The 22666-nt window shown below is 44.6% G+C and overlaps 1 protein-coding gene across 1 annotated transcript in view; it reads right to left on the reverse strand.

Annotated features, from left to right (window-relative positions):
- Positions 1–592: 592 nt before the first annotated feature.
- The window catches only part of LOC311247653 (synaptic vesicle glycoprotein 2B-like), a gene marked incomplete at both ends in the record, with an annotated part of 161147 nt that continues 139073 nt past the window's right edge, over positions 593–22666 (reverse strand). Inside the window, 2 exons of the mRNA XM_084338666.1 lie at positions 593–776; positions 22380–22539. Coding sequence (XP_084194792.1) covers positions 593–776; positions 22380–22539 — 344 coding nt within the window. The remainder of the gene's footprint in view (positions 777–22379; positions 22540–22666) is intronic.

The following is a 22666-nucleotide window of genomic DNA, read 5'->3' on the forward strand; positions in this document are numbered from 1 at the left end:
CCAGAAAGGGGCGGGATCTCAATGATTAGTAATTAGCAATGATTCGTCTTATTCTCAGCCTGTACTGTAATCATACAGAAGCTGTGAACCAAACAGGAGAACCTTGAAACAGACCAGGCCACTCATGTGAATATTCATCTAGTCACTCACATCTGGACAGTAGATGTGGAAACAGTAGATGAGGTCCTCAATGGTGACATCATATTCACGAGTATGTCATATTATTTACAGAAACACTTCCTGTTAGTGTTGATCCTGATGTCTCTTAAGGGGAAAACACACACAAAGAAATACACCCAGACAAGGAGAAGATGTGACACAACCAGACCGACTAGACAACAAAGAGTTTGGCATCAAAGATCCTGGATCAGAACATCTCAGAACATCTCAGATATGTGACACGAAGCACAAACGAATGACGCAGAGAGAGAGAGAAGTCGGTGGTTTCTGATGTTGTTAAAGCGCGTGGTGCTTTAACAACCCCCCCTAGCTTTGCCCCTGATGACATCACTGTAAGATCTTCTGGCGGGTGTCGGGCAGCCTCAGCGCCACCAGGCCTCCCCCCCCCCCCCTAGCTTTGCCCCTGATGACATCACTGTAAGATCTTCTGGCGGGTGTCGGGCAGCCTCAACGCCACCAGGCCTCCGCAGACCAGTGCAGAGAAGGACAGCAGGATGGGAACGGCCTTGGTGACGCCAACCAAGCTGGAGAAGATAGAGCTGCCGAGGACGGCAGCTAGCTTACAGAGAGCATTCAGCACCCCAAACGCTGTAGCTCTGAGAGGGGGGGGAGAGAGGTGGGGGAGGGGGGGGAGAGAGGGGGGAGAGGGGGGGAGAGGGGGGAGAGAGAGAGGGAGAGAGAGAGGAGAGAGAGAGAGGGGGGGGGGGGGAGGGGGAGAGAGAGAGGGAGAGAGCGAGGGGGAGGGGGGGAGAGAGGGGGGAGAGGGGGAGAGAGAGGGGGAGAGAGAGAGAGGGGGAGAGAGAGAGGAGAGAGAGAGGAGAGAGAGGGATAGAGAGAGGAGAGAGAGAGAGAGGGGGGAGAGGGGGGAGGGGGGAGAGAGAGGGGGAGAGAGAGAGAAGGGGGGAGAGAGGGGATGGAGAGAGAGGGGGGAGAGAGAGGGGGAGATAGAGGGGGAAAGAGGGGGGAGAGAGGGGGAGAGAGAGAGGGGGGGGAGAGGGGGGGAGAGAGAGGGGGAGGGGGGGGAGGGGGAGAGAGAGAGGGAGAGAGAGAGGAGAGAGAGAGGGGGGGAGAGAGAGGGGGGAAAGAGAGGGGGAGAGCGGGGGAGGGAGAGAGAGAGAGGGGAGAGGGGGGAGACAGGGGAGAGAGAAGGGGGAGAGAGGGAGGGAGAGAGAGAGGAGAGAGGGAGGGGGGGGAGAGAGAGGGAGGAAAGAGAGGGGGAGGGAGAGAGAGAGAGGGGAGAGGGGGGAGACGGGGGAGAGAGAAGGGGGAGAGAGGGAGGCAGGAGAGAGAGAGAAGGGGGGAGAGCGGGGAGGGAGAGAGAGGGGGGGAGAAAGAGGTAGGGGAGAGAGGGGGGTAGAGAGAGAGGGGGGAGAGAGGGGGAGATATAGAGGGGGGAAAGAGAGGGGGAGAGCGGGGGAGGGAGAGAGAGGGGGGAGGGGCGAGATAGAGAGGGGATAGGGGGAGAGAGGGGGGGAGAGAGAGAGGGGGACAGAGAGAGGGGGGAGAAGGGGGGAGAGAGAGAGAGGGGGAGGGAGATAGATTATAATGGTAATATTATACAAGAAATGCAGATTAAAAGCAATTAAATAATACACTATACATTGTCCAGGTTGGAGGAATATCAAACTTTAAAGTGCATTGAAGGGCGTTCGGAGTACAGAGAGCTAACAGAGAGCTAACAGAGAAGGGTACAGAGAGCTAACAGAGAAGAGTACAGAGAGCTAACAGAGAGCTAACAGAGAAGAGTACAGAGAGCTAACAGAGAAGAGTACAGAGAGCTAACAGAGAGCTAACAGAGAAGAGTACAGAGAGCTAACAGAGAAGAGTACAGAGAGCTAACAGAGAGCTAACAGAGAAGGGTACAGAGAGCTAACAGAGAAGAGTACAGAGAGCTAACAGAGAGCTAACAGAGAAGAGTACAGAGAGCTAACAGAGAAGAGTACAGAGAGCTAACAGAGAAGAGTACAGAGAGCTAACAGAGAAGAGTACAGAGAGCTAACAGAGAAGAGTACAGAGAGCTAACAGAGAAGAGTACAGAGAGCTAACAGAGAAGAGTACAGAGAAGAGTACAGAGAAGAGTACAGAGAGCTAACAGAGAGCTAACAGAGAAGAGTACAGAGAGCTAACAGAGAAGGGTACAGATAGCTAACAGAGAAGAGTACAGAGAGCTAACAGAGAGCTAACAGAGAAGAGTACAGAGCGCTAACAGAAAAGAGTACAGAGAGCTAACAGAGAAGAATACAGAGAGCTAACAGAGAGCTAACAGAGAAGAGTACAGAGAGCTAACAGAGAAGAGTACAGAGAGCTAACAGAGAAGATTACAGAGCGATAACAGAGCGCTAACAGAGAAGAGTACAGAGAGCTAACAGAGAAGAGTACAGAGCGCTAACAGAGCGCTAACAGAGAAGAGTACAGAGAGCTAACAGAGAAGAGTACAGAGCGCTAACAGAGAAGAGTACAGAGAGCTAACAGAGAGCTAACAGAGAAGAGTACAGAGAGCTAACAGAGAAGGGTACAGAGCGCTAACAGAGAAGAGTACAGAGAGCTAACAGAGAAGAGTACAGAGAGCTAACAGAGAGCTAACAGAGAGCTAACAGAGAAGAGTACAGAGAGCTAACAGAGAAGAGTACAGAGAGCTAACAGAGAGCTAACAGAGCGCTAACAGAGAAGAGTACAGAGAGCTAACAGAGAAGAGTACAGAGAGCTAACAGAGAGCTAACAGAGCGCTAACAGAGAAGAGTACAGAGAGCTAACAGAGAAGAGTACAGAGAGCTAACAGAGAAGAGTACAGAGAGCTAACAGAGAAGAGTACAGAGAGCTAACAGAGAAGAGTACAGAGAAGAGTACAGAGAAGAGTACAGAGAGCTAACAGAGAGCTAACAGAGAAGTGTACAGAGCGCTAACAGAGAAGAGTACAGAGAGCTAACAGAGAGCTAACAGAGAAGAGTACAGAGAGCTAACAGAGAAGGGTACAGAGCGCTAACAGAGAAGAGTACAGAGAGCTAACAGAGAAGAGTACAGAGAGCTAACAGAGAGCTAACAGAGAGCTAACAGAGAAGAGTACAGAGAGCTAACAGAGAAGGGTACAGAGAGCTAACAGAGAGCTAACAGAGCGCTAACAGAGAAGTGTACAGAGAGCTAACAGAGAAGAGTACAGAGAGCTAACAGAGAGCTAACAGAGCGCTAACAGAGAAGAGTACAGAGAGCTAACAGAGAAGAGTACAGAGAGCTAACAGAGAAGAGTACAGAGAGCTAACAGAGAAGAGTACAGAGAGCTAACAGAGAAGAGTACAGAGAAGAGTACAGAGAGCTAACAGAGAGCTAACAGAGAAGAGTACAGAGAGCTAACAGAGAAGAGTACAGATAGCTAACAGAGAAGAGTACAGAGAGCTAACAGAGAAGTGTACAGAGAGCTAACAGAGAAGAGTACAGAGAGCTAACAGAGAGCTAACAGAGAAGAGTACAGAGAGCTAACAGAGAAGAGTACAGAGAGCTAACAGAGAGCTAACAGAGAAGAGTACAGAGAGCTAACAGAGAAGAGTACAGAGAGCTAACAGAGAAGAGTACAGATAAGAGTACAGAGAGCTAACAGAGAGCTAACAGAGAAGAGTACAGAGAGCTAACAGAGAAGAGTACAGATAGCTAACAGAGAGCTAACAGAGAGCTAACAGAGAGCTAACAGAGAAGAGTACAGAGAGCTAACAGAGAGCTAACAGAGAAGAGTACAGAGAGCTAACAGAGAAGAGTACAGAGAGGTAACAGAGAAGGGTACAGAGAGCTAACAGAGAGCTAACAGAGAAGAGTACAGAGAGCTAACAGAGAAGAGTACAGAGAGCTAACAGAGAAGAGTACAGAGAGCTAACAGAGCGCTAACAGAGAAGAGTACAGAGAGCTAACAGAGAAGAGTACAGAGAGCTAACAGAGAGCTAACAGAGAAGTGTAAAGAGCGCTAACAGAGAGCTAACAGAGAGCTAACAGAGAAGAGTACAGAGAGCTAACAGAGAAGAGTACAGAGAGCTAACAGAGAGCTAACAGAGAAGAGTACAGAGAGCTAACAGAGAGCTAACAGAGAAGAGTACAGAGAGCTAACAGAGAAGAGTACAGAGAGCTAACAGATAGCTAACAGAGAAGAGTACAGAGAGCTAACAGAGAAGAGTACGGAGAGCTAACAGAGAGCTAACAGAGAAGAGTACAGAGAGCTAACAGAGAAGAGTACAGAGAGCTAACAGAGAAGAGTACAGAGAGATAACAGAGAGCTAACAGAGAAGTGTACAGAGAGCTAACAGAGAGCTAACAGAGAAGAGTACAGAGAGCTAACAGAGAAGCGTACAGAGAGCTAACAGAGAGCTAACAGAGAAGAGTACAGGGAGCTAACAGAGAAGTGTACAGAGCGCTAACAGAGAGCTAACAGAGAGCTAACAGAGAAGAGTACAGAGCGCTAACAGAGAAGAGTACAGAGAGCTAACAGAGAAGAGTACAGAGCGCTAACAGAGAAGAGTACAGAGAGCTAACAGAGAAGAGTACAGAGCGCTAACAGAGAGCTAACAGAGAAGAGTACAGAGAGCTAACAGAGAGCTAACAGAGAAGAGTACAGAGAGCTAACAGAGAGCTAACAGAGAAGAGTACAGAGAGCTAACAGAGAAGGGTACAGAGAGCTAACAGAGAGCTAACAGAGAAGAGTACAGAGAGCTAACAGAGAAGAGTACAGAGAGCTAACAGAGAGCTAACAGAGAAGAGTACAGAGAGCTAACAGAGAGCTAACAGAGAAGAGTACAGAGAGCTAACAGAGAAGAGTACAGAGAGCTAACAGAGAGCTAACAGAGAAGAGTACAGAGAGCTAACAGAGAGCTAACAGAGAAGAGTACAGAGAGCTAACAGAGAAGTGTACAGAGAGCTAACAGAGAAGAGTACAGAGAGCTAACAGAGAAGAGTACAGAGAGCTAACAGAGAAGTGTACAGAGCGCTAACAGAGAGCTAACAGAGAGCTAACAGAGAAGAGTACAGAGAGCTAACAGAGAAGAGTACAGAGCGCTAACAGAGAAGAGTACAGAGAGCTAACAGAGAAGAGTACAGAGAGCTAACAGAGAGCTAACAGAGAAGAGTACAGAGAGCTAACAGAGAAGAGTACAGAGAGCTAACAGAGAAGTGTACAGAGAGCTAACAGAGAAGAGTACAGAGAGCTAACAGAGAAGAGTACAGAGAGCTAACAGAGAAGTGTACAGAGCGCTAACAGAGAGCTAACAGAGAGCTAACAGAGAAGAGTACAGAGAGCTAACAGAGAAGAGTACAGAGCGCTAACAGAGAAGAGTACAGAGAGCTAACAGAGAAGAGTACAGAGAGCTAACAGAGAGCTAACAGAGAAGAGTACAGAGAGCTAACAGAGAAGAGTACAGAGAGCTAACAGAGAAGAGTACAGAGAGCTAACAGAGAAGAGTACAGAGAGCTAACAGAGAGCTAACAGAGAAGTGTACAGAGAGCTAACAGAGAGCTAACAGAGAAGAGTACAGAGAGCTAACAGAGAAGAGTACAGAGAGCTAACAGAGAAGAGTACAGAGAGCTAACAGAGAGCTAACAGAGAAGAGTACAGAGCGCTAACAGAGAAGAGTACAGAGAGCTAACAGAGAGCTAACAGAGAAGAGTACAGAGCGCTAACAGAAAAGAGTACAGAGAGCTAACAGAGAAGAATACAGAGAGCTAACAGAGAGCTAACATAGAAGAGTACAGAGAGCTAACAGAGAGCTAACAGAGAAGAGTACAGAGAGCTAACAGAGAAGAGTACAGAGAGCTAACAGAGAAGAGTACAGAGAGCTAACAGAGAAGAGTACAGAGAGCTAACAGAGAGCTAACAGAGAAGAGTACAGAGAGCTAACAGAGAAGAGTACAGAGAGCTAACAGAGAGCTAACAGAGAAGAGTACAGAGAGCTAACAGAGAGCTAACAGAGAAGAGTACAGAGAGCTAACAGAGAGCTAACAGAGAAGAGTACAGAGAGCTAACAGAGAGCTAACAGATAAGAGTACAGAGAGCTAACAGAGAAGTGTACAGAGCGCTAACAGAGAGCTAACAGAGAATAGTACAAAGAGCTAACAGAGAAGAGTACAGAGAGCTAACAGAGAAGAGTACAGAGAGCTAACAGAGAGCTAACAGAGAAGAGTACAGAGCGCTAACAGAAAAGAGTACAGAGAGCTAACAGAGAAGAGTACAGAGAGCTAACAGAGAAGAGTACAGAGAGCTAACAGAGAGCTAACAGAGAAGTGTATAGAGAGCTAACAGAGAGCTAACAGAGAAGAGTACAGAGAGCTAACAGAGCGCTAACAGAAAAGAGTACAGAGAGCTAACAGAGAAGAATACAGAGAGCTAACAGAGAGCTAACAGAGAAGAGTACAGAGAGCTAACAGAGAAGAGTACAGAGAGCTAACAGAGAAGAGTACAGAGAGCTAACAGAGAGCTAACAGAGAAGAGTACAGAGCGCTAACAGAGAGCTAACAGAGAAGAGTACAGAGAGCTAACAGAGAAGTGTACAGAGAGCTAAGAGAGAAGAGTACAGAGCGCTAACAGAGAAGAGTACAGAGAGCTAACAGAGAAGAGTACAGAGAGCTAACAGAGAGCTAACAGAGAATAGTACAGAGCGCTAACAGAAAAGAGTACAGAGAGCTAACAGAGAAGAGTACAGAGAGCTAACAGAGAGCTAACAGAGAAGAGTACAGAGAGCTAACAGAGAGCTAACAGAGAAGAGTACAGAGAGCTAACAGAGAAGAGTACAGAGAGCTAACAGAGAAGAGTACAGAGAGCTAACAGAGAAGAGTACAGAGAGCTAACAGAGAGCTAACAGAGAAGAGTACAGAGAGCTAACAGAGAGCTAACAGAGAAGAGTACAGAGAGCTAACAGAGAGCTAACAGAGAAGTGTATAGAGAGCTAACAGAGAAGAGTACAGAGCGCTAACAGAGAGCTAACAGAGAAGAGTACAGAGAGCTAACAGAGAGCTAACAGAGAAGAGTACAGAGAGCTAACAGAGAGCTAACAGAGAAGAGTACAGAGAGCTAACAGAGAAGGGTACAGAGAGCTAACAGAGAGCTAACAGAGAAGAGTACAGAGAGCTAACAGAGAGCTAACAGAGAAGAGTACAGAGAGCTAACAGAGAAGGGTACAGAGAGCTAACAGAGAGCTAACAGAGAAGAGTACAGAGAGCTAACAGAGAAGAGTACAGAGAGCTAACAGAGAGCTAACAGAGAAGAGTACAGAGAGCTAACAGAGAGCTAACAGAGAAGAGTACAGAGAGCTAACAGAGAAGAGTACAGAGAGCTAACAGAGAGCTAACAGAGAAGAGTACAGAGAGCTAACAGAGAGCTAACAGAGAAGAGTACAGAGAGCTAACAGAGAAGTGTACAGAGAGCTAACAGAGAAGAGTACAGAGAGCTAACAGAGAAGAGTACAGAGAGCTAACAGAGAAGTGTACAGAGCGCTAACAGAGAGCTAACAGAGAGCTAACAGAGAAGAGTACAGAGAGCTAACAGAGAAGAGTACAGAGCGCTAACAGAGAAGAGTACAGAGAGCTAACAGAGAAGAGTACAGAGAGCTAACAGAGAGCTAACAGAGAAGAGTACAGAGAGCTAACAGAGAAGAGTACAGAGAGCTAACAGAGAAGTGTACAGAGAGCTAACAGAGAAGAGTACAGAGAGCTAACAGAGAAGAGTACAGAGAGCTAACAGAGAAGTGTACAGAGCGCTAACAGAGAGCTAACAGAGAGCTAACAGAGAAGAGTACAGAGAGCTAACAGAGAAGAGTACAGAGCGCTAACAGAGAAGAGTACAGAGAGCTAACAGAGAAGAGTACAGAGAGCTAACAGAGAGCTAACAGAGAAGAGTACAGAGAGCTAACAGAGAAGAGTACAGAGAGCTAACAGAGAAGAGTACAGAGAGCTAACAGAGAAGAGTACAGAGAGCTAACAGAGAGCTAACAGAGAAGTGTACAGAGAGCTAACAGAGAGCTAACAGAGAAGAGTACAGAGAGCTAACAGAGAAGAGTACAGAGAGCTAACAGAGAAGAGTACAGAGAGCTAACAGAGAGCTAACAGAGAAGAGTACAGAGCGCTAACAGAGAAGAGTACAGAGAGCTAACAGAGAGCTAACAGAGAAGAGTACAGAGCGCTAACAGAAAAGAGTACAGAGAGCTAACAGAGAAGAATACAGAGAGCTAACAGAGAGCTAACATAGAAGAGTACAGAGAGCTAACAGAGAGCTAACAGAGAAGAGTACAGAGAGCTAACAGAGAAGAGTACAGAGAGCTAACAGAGAAGAGTACAGAGAGCTAACAGAGAAGAGTACAGAGAGCTAACAGAGAGCTAACAGAGAAGAGTACAGAGAGCTAACAGAGAAGAGTACAGAGAGCTAACAGAGAGCTAACAGAGAAGAGTACAGAGAGCTAACAGAGAGCTAACAGAGAAGAGTACAGAGAGCTAACAGAGAGCTAACAGAGAAGAGTACAGAGAGCTAACAGAGAGCTAACAGATAAGAGTACAGAGAGCTAACAGAGAAGTGTACAGAGCGCTAACAGAGAGCTAACAGAGAATAGTACAAAGAGCTAACAGAGAAGAGTACAGAGAGCTAACAGAGAAGAGTACAGAGAGCTAACAGAGAGCTAACAGAGAAGAGTACAGAGCGCTAACAGAAAAGAGTACAGAGAGCTAACAGAGAAGAGTACAGAGAGCTAACAGAGAAGAGTACAGAGAGCTAACAGAGAGCTAACAGAGAAGTGTATAGAGAGCTAACAGAGAGCTAACAGAGAAGAGTACAGAGAGCTAACAGAGCGCTAACAGAAAAGAGTACAGAGAGCTAACAGAGAAGAATACAGAGAGCTAACAGAGAGCTAACAGAGAAGAGTACAGAGAGCTAACAGAGAAGAGTACAGAGAGCTAACAGAGAAGAGTACAGAGAGCTAACAGAGAGCTAACAGAGAAGAGTACAGAGCGCTAACAGAGAGCTAACAGAGAAGAGTACAGAGAGCTAACAGAGAAGTGTACAGAGAGCTAAGAGAGAAGAGTACAGAGCGCTAACAGAGAAGAGTACAGAGAGCTAACAGAGAAGAGTACAGAGAGCTAACAGAGAGCTAACAGAGAATAGTACAGAGCGCTAACAGAAAAGAGTACAGAGAGCTAACAGAGAAGAGTACAGAGAGCTAACAGAGAGCTAACAGAGAAGAGTACAGAGAGCTAACAGAGAGCTAACAGAGAAGAGTACAGAGAGCTAACAGAGAAGAGTACAGAGAGCTAACAGAGAAGAGTACAGAGAGCTAACAGAGAAGAGTACAGAGAGCTAACAGAGAGCTAACAGAGAAGAGTACAGAGAGCTAACAGAGAGCTAACAGAGAAGAGTACAGAGAGCTAACAGAGAGCTAACAGAGAAGTGTATAGAGAGCTAACAGAGAGCTAACAGAGAAGAGTACAGAGAGCTAACAGAGCGCTAACAGAAAAGAGTACAGAGAGCTAACAGAGAAGAATACAGAGAGCTAACAGAGAGCTAACAGAGAAGAGTACAGAGAGCTAACAGAGAAGAGTACAGAGAGCTAACAGAGAAGAGTACAGAGAGCTAACAGAGAGCTAACAGAGAAGAGTACAGAGCGCTAACAGAGAGCTAACAGAGAAGAGTACAGAGAGCTAACAGAGAAGTGTACAGAGAGCTAAGAGAGAAGAGTACAGAGCGCTAACAGAGAAGAGTACAGAGAGCTAACAGAGAAGAGTACAGAGAGCTAACAGAGAGCTAACAGAGAATAGTACAGAGCGCTAACAGAAAAGAGTACAGAGAGCTAACAGAGAAGAGTACAGAGAGCTAACAGAGAGCTAACAGAGAAGAGTACAGAGAGCTAACAGAGAGCTAACAGAGAAGAGTACAGAGAGCTAACAGAGAAGTGTACAGAGAGCTAACAGAGAAGAGTACAGAGAGCTAACAGAGAAGAGTACAGAGAGCTAACAGAGAGCTAACAGAGAAGAGTACAGAGAGCTAACAGAGAGCTAACAGAGAAGAGTACAGAGAGCTAACAGAGAGCTAACAGAGAAGAGTACAGAGAGCTAACAGAGAAGAGTACAGAGAGCTAACAGAGAAGAGTACAGAGCGCTAACAGAGAATAGTACAGAGCGCTAACAGAGAAGAGTACAGAGAGCTAACAGAGAGCTAACAGAGAAGGGTACAGAGAGCTAACAGAGAGCTAACAGAGAAGAGTACAGAGAGCTAACAGAGAAGAGTACAGAGAGCTAACAGAGAAGAGTACAGAGCGCTAACAGAGAGCTAACAGAGAGCTAACAGAGAAGAGTACAGAGAGCTAACAGAGAAGAGTACAGAGAGCTAACAGAGAAGAGTACAGAGAGCTACAGAGAGCTAACAGAGAAGAGTACAGAGCGCTAACAGAGAAGAGTACAGAGAGCTAACAGAGAAGAGTACAGAGCGCTAACAGAGAAGAGTACAGAGAGCTAACAGAGAAGAGTACAGAGCGCTAACAGAGAGCTAACAGAGAAGAGTACAGAGAGCTAACAGAGAGCTAACAGAGAAGAGTACAGAGAGCTAACAGAGAGCTAACAGAGAAATGTACAGAGAGCTAACAGAGAAGAGCACAGAGAGCTAACAGAGAGCTAACAGAGAAGAGTACAGAGAGCTAACAGAGAAGAGTACAGAGAGCTAACAGAGAGCTAACAGAGAAGAGTACAGAGAGCTAACAGAGAGCTAACAGAGAAGAGTACAGAGAGCTAACAGAGAAGAGTACAGAGAGCTAACAGAGAAGAGTACAGAGAGCTAACAGAGAGCTAACAGAGAAGAGTACAGAGAGCTAACAGAGAAGTGTACAGAGAGCTAACAGAGAAGAGTACAATGAGCTAACAGAGAAGAGTACAGAGAGCTAACAGAGAAGTGTACAGAGCGCTAACAGAGAGCTAACAGAGAGCTAACAGAGAAGAGTACAGAGAGCTAACAGAGAAGTGTACAGAGCGCTAACAGAGAAGAGTACAGAGAGCTAACAGAGAAGAGTACAGAGAGCTAACAGAGAGCTAACAGAGAAGAGTACAGAGAGCTAACAGAGAAGAGTACAGAGAGCTAACAGAGAAGAGTACAGAGAGCTAACAGAGAAGAGTACAGAGAGCTAACAGAGAGCTAACAGAGAAGTGTACAGAGAGCTAACAGAGAGCTAACAGAGAAGAGTACAGAGAGCTAACAGAGAAGAGTACAGAGAGCTAACAGAGAAGAGTACAGAGAGCTAACAGAGAGCTAACAGAGAAGAGTACAGAGCGCTAACAGAAAAGAGTACAGAGAGCTAACAGAGAAGAATACAGAGAGCTAACAGAGAGCTAACAGAGAAGAGTACAGAGAGCTAACAGAGAGCTAACAGAGAAGAGTACAGAGAGCTAACAGAGAAGAGTACAGAGAGCTAACAGAGAAGAGTACAGAGAGCTAACAGAGAAGAGTACAGAGAGCTAACAGAGAGCTAACAGAGAAGAGTACAGAGAGCTAACAGAGAAGAGTACAGAGAGCTAACAGAGAGCTAACAGAGAAGTGTACAGAGAGCTAACAGAGAGCTAACAGAGAAGAGTACAGAGAGCTAACAGAGAGCTAACAGAGAAGAGTACAGAGAGCTAACAGAGAGCTAACAGATAAGAGTACAGAGAGCTAACAGAGAAGTGTACAGAGCGCTAACAGAGAGCTAACAGAGAAGAGTACAAAGAGCTAACAGAGAAGAGTACAGAGAGCTAACAGAGAAGAGTACAGAGAGCTAACAGAGAGCTAACAGAGAAGAGTACAGAGCGCTAACAGAAAATAGTACAGAGAGCTAACAGAGAAGAGTACAGAGAGCTAACAGAGAAGAGTACAGAGAGCTAACAGAGAGCTAACAGAGAAGTGTGTAGAGAGCTAACAGAGAGCTAACAGAGAAGAGTACAGAGAGCTAACAGAGCGCTAACAGAAAAGAGTACAGAGAGCTAACAGAGAAGAATACAGAGAGCTAACAGAGAGCTAACAGAGAAGAGTACAGAGAGCTAACAGAGAAGAGTACAGAGAGCTAACAGAGAAGAGTACAGAGAGCTAACAGAGAGCTAACAGAGAAGAGTACAGAGCGCTAACAGAGAGCTAACAGAGAAGAGTACAGAGAGCTAACAGAGAAGAGTACAGAGAGCTAAGAGAGAAGAGTACAGAGCGCTAACAGAGAAGGGTACAGAGAGCTAACAGAGAAGAGTACAGAGAGCTAACAGAGAGCTAACAGAGAATAGTACAGAGCGCTAACAGAAAAGAGTACAGAGAGCTAACAGAGAAGAGTACAGAGAGCTAACAGAGAGCTAACAGAGAAGAGTACATAGAGCTAACAGAGAGCTAACAGAGAAGAGTACAGAGAGCTAACAGAGAAGAGTACAGAGAGCTAACAGAGAAGAGTACAGAGAGCTAACAGAGAAGAGTACAGAGAGCTAACAGAGAGCTAACAGAGAAGAGTACAGAGAGCTAACAGAGAGCTAACAGAGAAGAGTACAGAGAGCTAACAGAGAGCTAACAGAGAAGAGTACAGAGAGCTAACAGAGAAGAGTACAGAGAGCTAACAGAGAAGAGTACAGAGCGTTAACAGAGAATAGTACAGAGCGCTAACAGAGAAGAGTACAGAGAGCTAACAGAGAGCTAACAGAGAAGAGTACAGAGAGCTAACAGAGAGCTAACAGAGAAGAGTACAGAGAGCTAACAGAGAAGAGTACAGAGAGCTAACAGAGAAGAGTACAGAGCGCTAACAGAGAGCTAACAGAGAGCTAACAGAGAAGAGTACAGAGAGCTAACAGAGAAGAGTACAGAGAGCTAACAGAGAAGAGTACAGAGAGCTACAGAGAGCTAACAGAGAAGAGTACAGAGAGCTAACAGAGAAGAGTACAGAGAGCTAACAGAGAGCTAACAGAGAAGAGTACAGAGAGCTAACAGAGAAGAGTACAGAGAGCTAACAGAGAGCTAACAGAGAGCTAACAGAGAAGAGTACAGAGAGCTAACAGAGAAGAGTACAGAGAGCTAACAGAGAAGAGAACAGAGCGCTAACAGAGAAGAGTACAGAGCGCTAACAGAGCGCTAACAGAGAAGAGTACAGATCGCTAACAGATAGCTAACAGAGAGCTAACAGAGAAGAGTACAGAGAGCTAACAGAGAAGAGTACAGAGAGCTAACAGAGAAGAGTACAGAGCGCTAACAGAGCGCTAACAGAGAAGAGTACAGAGAGCTAACAGAGAAGAGTACAGAGCGCTAACAGAGAAGGCAGTTTCTCCTAAATTAGAAGAAGCTCAGGGAACCTTAACACTCTCAGTGCCATAAACGATTCTGGGTCGTTTTTAATACCCTATTCAATGTCAGGGAGCTGTAAAGCTGTATGTTGCCTGTAAAAGGCATACTGGGACTCCAAAGGTGCAGTACCGGCCGCATCCTACCAGGCGGCAGTATTGAACACCCTTTGAAACCTTGTGTCTTGAGCTGTGCGTCGATTATATGGGTCTGGCTCTGCTCTTTTTCTCCGGGCAAGACGAGCAGTTATAACGCTCGGATTGAGAAGAATCAAATAATCCCGATCGGTGTTGTGGGATGGATTATGTTGGCGACACGATGGACATCAATATGGAATGGCGATCAGATAATTGGAATATTCTTTTTGGAGTACATCCTAGTCAAGGTAAGGGCTATATGATATCAATCTTGCGTCGATCAAAGCATGCCTTCATTGCGTTCCGAAAGTGTTACTGTAACGTTACTCCACAACGTATGCCGTTGGTCGCGATCAAAGCATCAAAAAACGACCCCCCCCCACCCTTTCATGCATTCATGATAGAACATAATAACTATCATATGCATTTGATTTTTTAATTGTAGCGTGTGTAGGGACGAAATGCCAATGTATTTAGTATAATACACGTTACCAGCCTCCCAGGAATTACCCTAGACCGCTCTAAAACCATAATTATATTCACCACGGTTTAAAACGGGAATGTATGGATGAAAAAATAATTTCTTTTTCACATCTTGAACGGAAGGTTCTTACTAGGGATGTCTCGATCCGATCACGTGATCGGGATCTGGGGTCGATCACATGAATTTCAGAAGGTCGCGATCGGGAAAAAGAAATCGGGAGTAAAAAAAGAATTTAGTTTCTTTTTTATTTTATTCAACAAACATGACCATGTTCACATCTTAAACTCATACTGAGGCCTTAGTTTTGGTTTTAAATTACATATCATTATTAATTTATTTATTGTCGCACAGAGCAGAAGAACGCATTTCATTTGATTTACACAGTTGCTCCCGCAACACCTGATGACTCGGAGCAGCTAGACAAAATGTCAGAAGTTTGGAAGCATTTTAAAATTGAAACCAAAGCCAGTCCAATAGCCAGTTGCAATGTTTGCAAGGTGGACGTTCCACGTGGAGGAAAGAACAGAGCTGCGTTCAATACGCCACCTGAGAAACAGCCACAAACAACAACAAAGGAATGGGGCAGGCCGCTGGTGCTTTGGGGGAGGCCGCTGGTGCTTTGGGGGAGGCCGCTGGTGCTTTGGGGGAGGCCGCTGGTGCTTTGGGGCAGGCCGCTGGTGCTTTGGGGGAGGCCGCTGGTGCTTTGGGGGAGGCCGCTGGTGCTTTGGGGCAGGCCGCTGGTGCTTTGGGGGAGGCCGCTGGTGCTTTGGGGCAGGCCGCTGGTGCTTTGGGGCAGGCCGCTGGTGCTTTGGGGGAGGCCGCTGGTGCTTTGGGGGAGGCCGCTGGTGCTTTGGGGGAGGCCGCTGGTGCTTTGGGGCAGGCCGCTGGTGCTTTGGGGGAGGCCGCTGGTGCTTTGCCAAACAGCTGTATTGATTGCAATGCCTCGCTTGAATGAACGTTTGCCTGGATAACATCAACATTCGCTTTGTGAGGATTATCATCTGCGTTTCAGACCAAAATGGTCATCGAACACTGTGAATGTATACTAATGTGCAAACAGATTGAAACTTTGAATATTTCTCGTATGAAGCACATTCTCAGGGGCTCAGGGTGAATGTAATGTGAGCCACCGTTCTCGAGGCGGGGCTATTGAGGGGCTTGTCTCGCTTTGCCAGTTTCTGACAAAAATGCATCAAATCGCGGCTGGGTGGCACAGCAGACATTGTGCTCGTCACCAACGCAAAAGACACTGGTCTCAAATCCGGCTGTCAGCGCTGCCTCCGGCTTGGGCCGGCCGTCATACTAACTCAATTGGCAGAGTTAGCGGGTGGAAGTCGATGGGTGGTAATCTGGACGTTGTGGACAGCGACTCCTACAGGTCGGTTGGGGGATGCCTGCACAGCAGAGACAGGAAATGGCGGGGGTAGTGTGAGCCTCCCACACGTTACACCTCGCCAATGAGAGTCCGTGCTGGCAGGTGAAAAGATGTGACAGGCTGCCTCCTCGTGTATCGGAGGGGACACGTGATGCAAGGCTTCTATCCTCCCTACAACCGGCCAGTGGGGGGCATATGCAAGCAACATTCATGACAGGGGAGGGGAGAATTGGCACAGTGAAATTGGAATGGGAGAAAAATAGAAAAAGAGGAGAAAAAAAAGTGGATTTGTGTCTCGGTTAGCGGACTCTACTCTCTCAGCAAATAGACTGCCATATCCATGACAAGTCCTCCGATAACGCAGGATAAACCATGCTGCATTCATTCTGAAAGACCTATTCTAGGGTTTGACAATAATTACACTCTCTATTTTACAATTAACTATAATAAATTATGAGTCATACCAAACACGTCTTTGTTGGAACTCTAATGCATGAAAGCTTATTCCGTCCGTCTGCAGTCTTCCTATTCTACCGCCTGGTGACAGGTACGCACGGTCCGAGCTGTGACGAGATATACGCACATTCTCAAGCACACGTTCAAATTGATAAATCCCACACTTTGCTTAGAAATGATTGTGCGCACGCAGCATTGATACATGGGGTCGGGGGTCAAGGACTACAGCCCCCTCAGCATCGACGGGGCACCGGTTGAGAGAGTGAACAGTTTCAAGTACCTCGGAGCCCACATATCCGAGGACTTGACATGGACCACACACATTGACAGTGTTGTGAAGAAGGCACGGCAACGCCTCTACTTCCTCAGGCGCCTAAGGAAGTTCCAAGTCAGTCAGAAGATCCTTAAGAACTTCTACTCATGTACAATAGAGAGCATCCTGACTGGCAACATCACCTCCTGGTTTGGGAATAGCACTGCACAAGACCGAAGCAGACTACAAAGAGTGACACGTTCAGCGGAACGCACAATTGGAGGGGGGCTTCCCACCCTCCAGAACATTTACAACAAGCGGTGCAGGGGCAAGGCTAAGAGAATCATCAAGGACTCCAGCCACCCGAACAACTGCCTCTTTGAACTGCTGCGGTCAGGCAAGCGATACCGGAGTCTCAAGGCAAGCACAGAAAGACTCAGAAGAAGCTTCTATCCCCAGGCCATCAGGCTGCTCAACGAACAATAAACACTATGCAACAACCATCAAATGCACACAGCACACACACATCCACACGCACACACTCACTTTAAACAAACACACTGTAGCACCCACCCCCACACTTTATATTTATTGGTAAAGGATTTGCACTACAACTCGTACACCTTACTGTAAATTGTACCTAAATTGTACCTCATCCCATTTCTGCTTTGCACTATATAGTATTGTATATTAGTATATTGCATAGTATATTGTATATTGTATGGTAACTCAGTTACTTCTAGTCTGCATCGAACATTGTACATATGTATATACTGAACACTGTGACTTCTATTTTTACTTCTTTTTACATGCTACTTTATTTTATTTCATACTTATCTTGTCTAGCACAGTCTCTGGAGCGTAACAGTAAGAAGCATTTTGTATAAAAGTATTCTGTACTTCTGTATGACAACTATTAAAGAAACTTGAAACTTGAAACTTGAGGGCCAGCTGGACAGACCTTACAGAACGCTGCAGGTCCAAGACCAGCTGGACAGACCTTACAGAACGCTGCAGGTCCAAGACCAGCTGGACAGACATTACAGAACACTGCAGGTCCAAGACCAGCTGGACAGACCTTACAGAACGCTGCAGGTCCAAGACCAGCTGGACAGACCTTACAGAACGCTGCAGGTCCAGCTGGACAGACCTTACAGAACGCTGCAGGTCCAAGACCAGCTGGACAGACCTTACAGAACGCTGCAGGTCCAAGACCAGCTGGACAGACCTTACAGAACGCTGCAGGTCCAAGACCAGCTGGACAGACATTACAGAACGCTGCAGGTCCAAGACCAGCTGGACAGACATTACAGAACGCTGCAGGTCCAAGACCAGCTGGACAGACATTACAGAACGCTGCAGGTCCAAGACCAGCTGGACAGACCTTACAGAACGCTGCAGGTCCAAGACCAGCTGGACAGACATTACAGAACGCTGCAGGTCCAAGACCAGCTGGACAGACATTACAGAACGCTGCAGGTCCAAGACCAGCTGGACAGACATTACAGAACGCTGCAGGTCCAAGACCAGCTGGACAGACCTTACAGAACGCTGCAGGTCCAGCTGGACAGACATTACAGAACGCTGCAGGTCCAAGACCAGCTGGACAGACCTTACAGAACGCTGCAGGTCCAAGACCAGCTGGACAGACCTTACAGAACGCTGCAGGTCCAAGACCAGCTGGACATACCTTACAGAACGCTGAAGGTCCAGCTGGACAGACATTACAGAACGCTGCAGGTCCAAGACCAGCTGGACAGACCTTACAGAACGCTGCAGGTCCAAGACCAGCTGGACAGACCTTACAGAACGCTGCAGGTCCAAGACCAGCTGGACAGACATTACAGAACGCTGCAGGTCCAGCTGGACAGACATTACAGAACGCTGCAGGTCCAAGACCAGCTGGACAGACCTTACAGAACACTGCAGGGCCAGCTGGACAGAACCAGCCGTACAACACCTGAGGGTAATCTAAAGGGTAATCTAAAGGGTAAACTAAAGGGTAATCTAAAGGGTAATCTAAAGGGTAATCTAAAGGGTAAACTAAAGGGTAAACTAAAGGGTAATCTAAAGGGTAATCTAAAGGGTAATCTAAATGGTAATCTAAAGGGTAATCTAAAGGGTAAACTAAAGGGTAAACTAAAGGGTAATCTAAAGGGTAATCTAAAGGGTAATCTAAAGGGTAAACTAAAGGGTAATCTAAAGGGTAATCTAAACGGTAAACTAAAGGGTAAACTAAAGGGTAATCTAAAGGGTAATCTAAAGGGTAAACTAAAGGGTAATCTAAAGGGTAATCTAAATGGTAATCTAAAGGGTAATCTAAAGGGTAATCTAAAGGGTGATCTAAAGGGTAAACTAAAGCGTAATCTAAAGGGTAAACTAAATGGTAATCTAAAGGGTAAACTAAAGGGTAATCTAAAGGGTAATCTAAAGGGTAAACTAAAGGGTAATCTAAAGGGTAATCTAAATGGTAATCTAAAGGGTAATCTAAAGGGTAAACTAAATGGTAAACTAAAGGGTAAACTAAAGGGTAATCTAAAGGGTAATCTAAAGGGTAAACTAAAGGGTAATCTAAAGGGTAAACTAAAGGGTAATCTAAAGGGTAAACTAAAGGGTAATCTAAAGGGTAATCTAAAGGGTAATCTAAAGGGTAATCTAAAGGGTAAACTAAAGGGTAAACTAAAGGGTAATCTAAAGGATAAACTAAATGGTAAACTAAAGGGTAAACTAAATGGTAATCTAAAGGGTAATCTAAAGGGTAATTGTTAAAGGTCACAGCCAGCCGGACCAAATAATGATGACCTCTCGGACCCCCAGACGACCAAACCACGAGTCAAGACGGTCCAGTTACCATGAGAAGCCTTACCCTTATCAAGGCAATAAGCCATATGCTTAAAAGAAACATATTTAAATAAAGTGTAACCAAGCTTAAGCCCTGATTTCTAACTCTGAGGTTGGAAGACAGTGATTTAAAAAATATATATATTCCTGTTTTACTTCTTGTGTATGTAATAAATGTATACAGCAGTTCAGTTGCTCCGTTCTCTGTTAAGAGAGGGTGCTGTAAGAATGTGTGCTTCCCCCCATGTGTCTGACCTCCTATCACTCTACCGAGGGGAAAAGCTATCATACAACATTTAACTACATGTGTGATGTGTAAACATATAACCAATGATTAAGTATATGAGTATTGAATAGTACAGGTATATATCTATATATATCTGTATATATATATATATATATATATATATATATATATATATATATATATATATATATATGCGTATAGACTATTCAGGCAGGAGGAACCGTGTATTGTACATTACACAGGGCATTTGCTTCCATCTCAATACTGATGGGCTCCAGGATGGAATGTGTCTAAAGGGAGTAAACCTTGGAATGCAAGGACATGAAGAGAGAGCTCCAGTCAGAAAGGCATTATATTCTTATGAACTAATTTTCACATATATGATTATGGAAACACATATGCTACCAACGTATAAAGGTATATATATAATGCTGTATTGAGTATATGTTTTATAATTCTCTGCTTAAAAAGAAAACATATAGTAAATGATTTTTTGTTCAATACTTGATTTGATATGTAACTGCAAAGTAACGAACGTAGGGGAAAGGAGGGATGAGACTACTGTACACGTACTGTACACTGATTGGAGATTGTACTGATGAGGATGACGCAACGGACTTGCTCTTAAAAAGGTCAGCTCGCCAGTTCATAGACAGATTTTGGATTTGTACATGTTTTTTTCTGGAGCCTTTGGTACTTTGTGACTTGAGGCCTTTTTTTACTGCTGTAAGAGATTCTATGATAATTTTTGCATTCTTTTGTAACCCTTGTATTTTTTTATTAAAACTTTTTTGAAACTACTTCGTGTTACTCCTTCTAAACATCCTGGTAAGCTTTAAATATCATGTTACACTTTTAAGAACCCATTCTGCATTATAAAGGGAATTCGGCAGGAATGCTGCTCCGACGACACATTATTTATGATGTAAAGATTTTAGCGGTAATGATTACAGATGTCTTTCTTCTCACTACAGAGACGTAAATAAGAAGTAGATAATCTAGTCGTATTCAAATGATATAGAATAATGACTCTAGACCGTAAGCATTTTAGAAGAAATTTAAAAGAACAGCGCACTCATTGAGGCTCCGGCGAGTAATCCTCCCCAGCTGCAGTGTGACGGATTAGGGAAGGGGTAATCATCTGATTAATGACACATCCTATTGATAAGGTCAGACTTGTCAGATAAAAACGTCCCGGTAATAAAACAAAGTAAAGATCTCGCAACTTTTACCATTTGATTTATGTCAGTGCCGAAGGGGGTCGAGACGTGCATTCGCTATTTTTGCAGGTCAGTTGTAATTTGATAACAACAACAACTTTTGAGACCCACTGGATTCTGAATGTCAAAGACATCGCAGGACGCTGCTTGATGTCAAGATGAGCGGACCAATGAGTTATGGGGTTATCAAACTGACCTGATTTAGCGTGGCATAATACAGTAATCTAAAGGGTAATCTAAAGGGTAATCTAAAGGGTAAACTAAAGGGTAATCTAAATGGTAAACTAAAGGGTAAACTAAAGGGTAATCTAAAGGGTAAACTAAAGGGTAATCTAAAGGGTAATCTAAAGGGTAAACTAAAGGGTAATCTAAAGGGTAAACTAAAGGGTAAACTAAAGGGTAATCTAAAGGGTAAACTAAAGGGTAATCTAAAGGGTAATATAAAGGGAAAAACTAAAGGGAAAAACTAAAGGGTAAACTAAAGGGTAATCTAAAGGGTAAACTAAATGGTAAACTAAAGGGTAAACTAAAGGGTAATCTAAAGGGTAATATAAAGGGTAATCTAAAGGGTAAACTAAAGGGTAAACTAAAGGGTAATCTAAAGGGTAAACTAAAGGGTAATCTAAAGGGTAATCTAAAGGGAAAAACTAAAGGGTAAACTAAAGGGTAATCTAAAGGGTAAACTAAATGGTAAACTAAAGGGTAAACTAAAGGGTAATCTAAAGGGTAATCTAAAGGGTAATCTAAAGGGTAAACTAAAGGGTAATCTAAAGGGTAAACTAAAGGGTAAACTAAAGGGTAATCTAAAGGGTAAACTAAAGGGTAATCTAAAGGGTAAACTAAAGGGTAATCTAAAGGGTAAACTAAACGGTAAACTAAAGGGTAAACTAAAGGGTAATCTAAAGGGTAAACTAAAGGGTAAACTAAAGGGTAATCTAAAGGGTAATCTAAAGGGTAAACTAAAGGGTAATCTAAAGGGTAATCTAATGGGGTAAACTAAAGGGTAATCTAAAGGGTAATCTAAAGGGTAAACTAAAGGGTAAACTAAAGGGTAATCTAAAGGGTAATCTAAAGGGTAAACTAAAGGGTAATCTAAAGGGTAATCTAAATGGTAATCTAAAGGGTAAACTAAAGGGTAATCTAAAGGGTAATCTAAAGGGTAATCTAAAGGGTAAACTAAAGGGTAATCTAAAGGGTAATCTAAAGGGTAAACTAAAGGGTAATCTAAAGGGTAATCTAAAGGGTAAACTAAAGGGTAATCTAAAGGGTAATCTAAATGGTAATCTAAAGGGTAATCTAAAGGGTAAACTAAAGGGTAATCTAAAGGGTAATCTAAATGGTAATCTAAAGGGTAAACTAAAGGGTAAACTAAATGGTAATCTAAAGGGTAATCTAAAGGGTAAACTAAATGTTAAACTAAAGGGTAAACTAAAGGGTAATCTAAAGGGTAATCTAAAGGGTAAACTAAAGGGTAAACTAAAGGGTAAACTAAACGGTAAACTAAAGGGTAATCTAAAGGGTAAACTAAAGGGTAAACTAAAGGGTAATCTAAAGGGTAATCTAAAGGGTAAACTAAAGGGTAAACTAAAGGGTAATCTAAAGGGTAATCTAAAGGGTAAACTAAATGGTAAACTAACAGCTAATGTACAGCTAATGGGTCGGACAACCACTCAAAGAAAAGAGAATCATTCATATTTATTTATCCTTTATTTATCCAGGAATGTCCCATTGAGATACAAGCTCTCTTCTTCCAGGGAGTCCTGACGATATTATATATTCCTGACAGGAATATAAATAGAATTGTTGCAGCAGCATTACAAAAGGACATGAACAAGCTAACAACATGAACTAAATATTATTATTGTTGTTGATGTTATTATTAATTGCATGCCGGTGTGAGTCAGTACCTTTTGGAGGTGGGGTACAGCTCCACCGTGACGACCGCAATGCCATTCCAGGCCGCTGCGCTGACCCCACAGAACAGACACTGCAGCGCGATGATCGCTGACTGGCTGAAACTCATAAACAGGAAGAAGGTACAGCAGGCTGAAATCAGCATGGAGCCACCTGGTGGGGGGAGGGAGAGAGAGAGGGGGGAGGGAGGGAGAGGGGGGGGGGGAGAGGGAGAGGGGAGGGGGAGAAAGGGGGGAGGGAGAGGGGGGGGGAGAGAGGGAGAGGTGGGGAGGGAGAGGGG

This window comes from Notolepis coatsorum, assembly GCF_963971535.1.
Source record: "Notolepis coatsorum genome assembly, contig: SCAFFOLD_356, whole genome shotgun sequence".
NCBI classification, from domain to species: Eukaryota; Metazoa; Chordata; class Actinopteri; order Aulopiformes; family Paralepididae; genus Notolepis; species Notolepis coatsorum.